General features: G+C 41.8%; 1 protein-coding gene across 1 annotated transcript; it reads left to right on the top strand.

Moving 5' to 3' along the window:
- Window positions 1–57: 57 nt before the first annotated feature.
- On the top strand, window positions 58–3,512 carry LOC108766413 (uncharacterized; the record flags this gene model as incomplete). The annotated part of the gene is made up of 2 exons (XM_018515695.1): window positions 58–958; window positions 1,078–3,512. Coding segments are annotated over 2 exons (3,336 nt in total), but the record flags the coding sequence as incomplete, so codon positions are not given.
- Window positions 3,513–3,910: the final 398 nt, after the last annotated feature.

Genomic DNA, 3,910 nt, shown 5'->3' with positions numbered 1-3,910 from the left:
AAAAGGTTTGAATTGAATTGCTTAGTATTGCAGAAGATCACGGAATGCATACCGCAGACAAGAGTGGATACCACGCGACTAAAGATACCTGATTGCCTAAAGCTTGCAGACGAAGAATATTATAAACCAGGAGTTATAGAAGTATTAATTGGTGCAGATACGTTTTGGCAAATTCTACAGAATGACCACATAGATCTGCTTCCAGGACAGCCAAGAATACAAAGTACATCCTTGGGATGGATTCTGGGAGGACGACTTGAAAACAAGATAGATGGCGGCAGAATAGCATGCAATCTATTAACCAACGAAGAATTGAGTCAACAATTGGAAAGATTCTGGCAGCCAGAGGAAGTCAACGGACCAGAGTATCATTCGCAGGAAGAACAATTGTGCGAAAATCATTTTAAAACTCACGTGCAGAGAAACTCAGATGGTCGGTTTATAGTGGCACTACCTCGGAGAGACGATATTATACTTGGTGACTCCTATAAGACAGCATTGAAAAGGTTACTCGCTTTGGAAAGACGATTTGAAAGGCAACCCGAAATAAAAAGAGATTACGTAAGCTTCATGCAACAGTATAAGAAGCTCGGTCATATGTCGCAAATCGAAGAGAATCGACCAAACAGGGCAAAGGATATATACTATTTGCCACATCAGCCAGTAATCAAAAGCAATGCACTGACAAGTAAATTGAGGGTCGTCTTCGATGCGTCGGCGCGATCAGAATCTGGTGTATCATTGAACCATAAATTAATAGCAGGACCAGTGTTACAGGACACGCTGTTTGAATTGCTGTTGAAATTCAGACTACATCAATATGTTATGACAGCAGATTTAGAAATGATGTACCGGCAAATATTAGTAAGAGAACAAGACAGGAATCTTCAGAGAATTCTATGGAGAGCAAGCATTCAAGAAGAAATACAGATTTACTGTCTAAACACCTTGACGTATGGCACATCCTCAGCGCCCTTTTTGGCAGTAAGGTGTCTCAAGGAGCTAGCAATTCAAGAGCAAATCAAGTATCCAGAAGCAGCTAAAGTGTTAAGATACAATTTTTATATGTGCTCACAGGAGCGCACACTATGGAAGAAGCCTGTCTGTTGCAGCAGCAATTAATGGAATTACTCAAGGCAGGAGGATTTAACCTTCGTAAGTGGAGGAGCAACAATAAGGAGATACTCAGCTCGGTAAGGCAGTATGATGAAAATGAATTTCTGGTTTTAAATAAGCATGAAATAATAAAAACTCTCGGGTTACGTTGGAATGCGGAGCATGATTACCTTCAGTACGAAATGAAAGTAGGTGGAGAACAAATTGTAACCAAAAGACAATTATTATCATTAATTTCGAAGATATATGATCCTCTGGGCCTCATCGGACCTATACTTGTGATAGCCAAACAATTAATGCAGCGAGTTTGGAAGGAGCAGTTAGATTGGGATGAAGAATTACCTGATCATCTACATAAAGAATGGTTAAGGTACCACAGTGCTATCAATTCAGCTCAAACACTTGTAGTTCCTCGTAATGTTAATCCAGGCAATGTGTCTATGGATATAGAAGTGCATATCTTCTGTGATGCGTCGGAAAAGGCGTATGGAGCTTGCGCTTATGCATGTCATCAAGGGCGAGAGGGGAGCATCGCCGTTCAATTAATGTGTTCAAAGTCCAGAGTAGCTCCTCTAAAGTCTATTACATTGCCTCGCTTGGAGCTGAATGCCGCACATTTAGCGGCCAAGCTGTTTGACAGCCTGGAGAGAACGCTAGGAGAAAGAATCAGGACAGCAAGATTCTGGACAGACTCGATGATTGTCTTAAGTTGGATACGCACAGAAACGTATAAACTAAAAACCTACGTGGCTAACAGAGTCTCGGATATTCAACAGATTACAGCGGGCAAGATCTGGAGTCATGTACCATCAAAACACAACCCAACAGATTTATTATCAAGAGGGATTAGCACAAAAGAGTTGAGAGACAATAGGTTATGGTGGCATGGACCACAATGGTTGACTCAGCCGGAAGAAGAGTGGCCATCTCAGAGGACAGACAAATTGGAAGAAACCCCAGAGCTTCGTCGAGAAGTAGTGCTCACAGCAATTGCGGACAACCATATTTCAGAAATTTTGAAAAAATATTCGTCTATAAGTAAATTGAAACGAGTCATCGCTTACTGCATGAGGTTTGGTAGTAAACTTAGAGGAGAGAAGAAAAATGAAGAACTTACCATAGAAGAATTAGAAAGGGCGATGTTAGTGATAGTTCGTTTGGTGCAAGACCAAGCTTTCAAAAGAGAGATAAACGAGTTGCGATTAGGAAAGGCAGTTCATCGAAAAAGCAAATTACTGTCGCTTCGTCCATTTCTCGACAAAGATGGACTCTTACGTGTAGGAGGCCGACTGCGGCAAGCCGAAATTGAGTGGGATCAAAAACACCCATTACTGCTGCCTGCCAAGCATTATATAACTACGCTTATATTCCAAGAAGAGCACAGAAGGTTACTGCATTGTGGGCCAGAGCAGCTCTTAGCATCAATCAGGCTTCGATACTGGCCAATAGTGGGCAGGCAAGAAGCACGCAAGATAACACGACATTGTATAGAGTGTTTTAGGTTTAAGCCCAAGGTCATAGAAGCGGTTATGGCAGATCTACCCAAGGATCGTCTTCAAGGTTGTCTAAGGCCATTCGCAATTAGCGGGGTAGATTATGCTGGACCGATCCAAATTAGAGAAGGAAAAAGAAGAGGAAGGATACCTATATCAAAAGGATATATAGCATTATTTGTATGTTTTAATACGAAAGCCGTTCATTTGGAAGCAGTAACGAATCTGACCACTGAAGCCTTCCTAGCAGCTCTAAGAAGATTTACAGCCCGAAGAGGACTTTGTAGAATACTGTACTCGGACAATGCCAAGAATTTTGTAGGAGCTTCAAGAGAGTTAAAAGAAGTCCACCAGTTCATGAAGGATCGAGCCGATCAGATCAAAACCGGCATGGTGACACAAGGTATTGAATGGAAATTTATACCGCCGCGATCTCCAAATTTTGGAGGGTTATGGGAGGCGGCCGTTAAGGCCACTAAACGACACTTATATATAGCCACGCGTAATCTCATATTGACATATGAGGAACTCAGCACTCTTCTGGCTGAAATTGAAAGCATATTAAATTCACGTCCCTTGACCCCGTTGTCCTCTCACCCTAACGACCTAACAGCATTAACTCCTGCCCATTTCCTACTTGGAGACTCGCAATCAGAACCAATGCAAAAAAACTTATTAGACGTGTCAAATAACGCTGTATCAAGATGGCAACACCAGCAAAAAATTAAACAACATTTTTGGATCCATTGGAAAAAAGAGTATTTGCACCAACTACAAATGCGTACAAAATGGTACCACGACGCCACGAAGCTGGAGCCTGAAGCAATGGTAATAATGATGGATGAACAAACACCGCCGCTTAAATGGGCCTTAGCGCGAATACTGGAGTCACCCAGGGGATGATGGAGTAGCCCGAGTAGCCACTATAAAAACAGCTAATGGAGTATATAAAAGATCCATTCGGAAACTGTATGCACTTCCAATCGACAATGGCACTAAAGAAAGGGATTAAGCAGCAAGAACAGATTAATTGATATTCATTTTTTTTTAATAATTATTCGTTGTTAACATAATATGTTCCAGGTTATTTTATTGTATAAGACACATAACGATTGAAAGAAGGCTTTCAAGGTGGCCGAGGATGTCAAGGAGTTAATATGACCAAAGTATATTCAATATACCGCGGCGCTCAGATGATAAGCCTGACCAACATGGCGCACTTTAATTGCATGTCGCGGACGAAGGTGGCGCATCGAGGATAGAGAAGCGTGAGAGTCGGTGTGTCGTTACGTTACGTTGAG

The sequence above is a fragment of the Trachymyrmex cornetzi genome, unplaced genomic scaffold, assembly GCF_001594075.2.
Source record: "Trachymyrmex cornetzi isolate Tcor2-1 unplaced genomic scaffold, Tcor1.1 scaffold583, whole genome shotgun sequence".
In the NCBI taxonomy this organism is placed as follows: domain Eukaryota; kingdom Metazoa; phylum Arthropoda; class Insecta; order Hymenoptera; family Formicidae; genus Trachymyrmex; species Trachymyrmex cornetzi.
The sequence above is the reverse complement of the archived record's forward strand: the minus strand, read 5'-3'. Positions and strand labels throughout refer to the sequence as shown.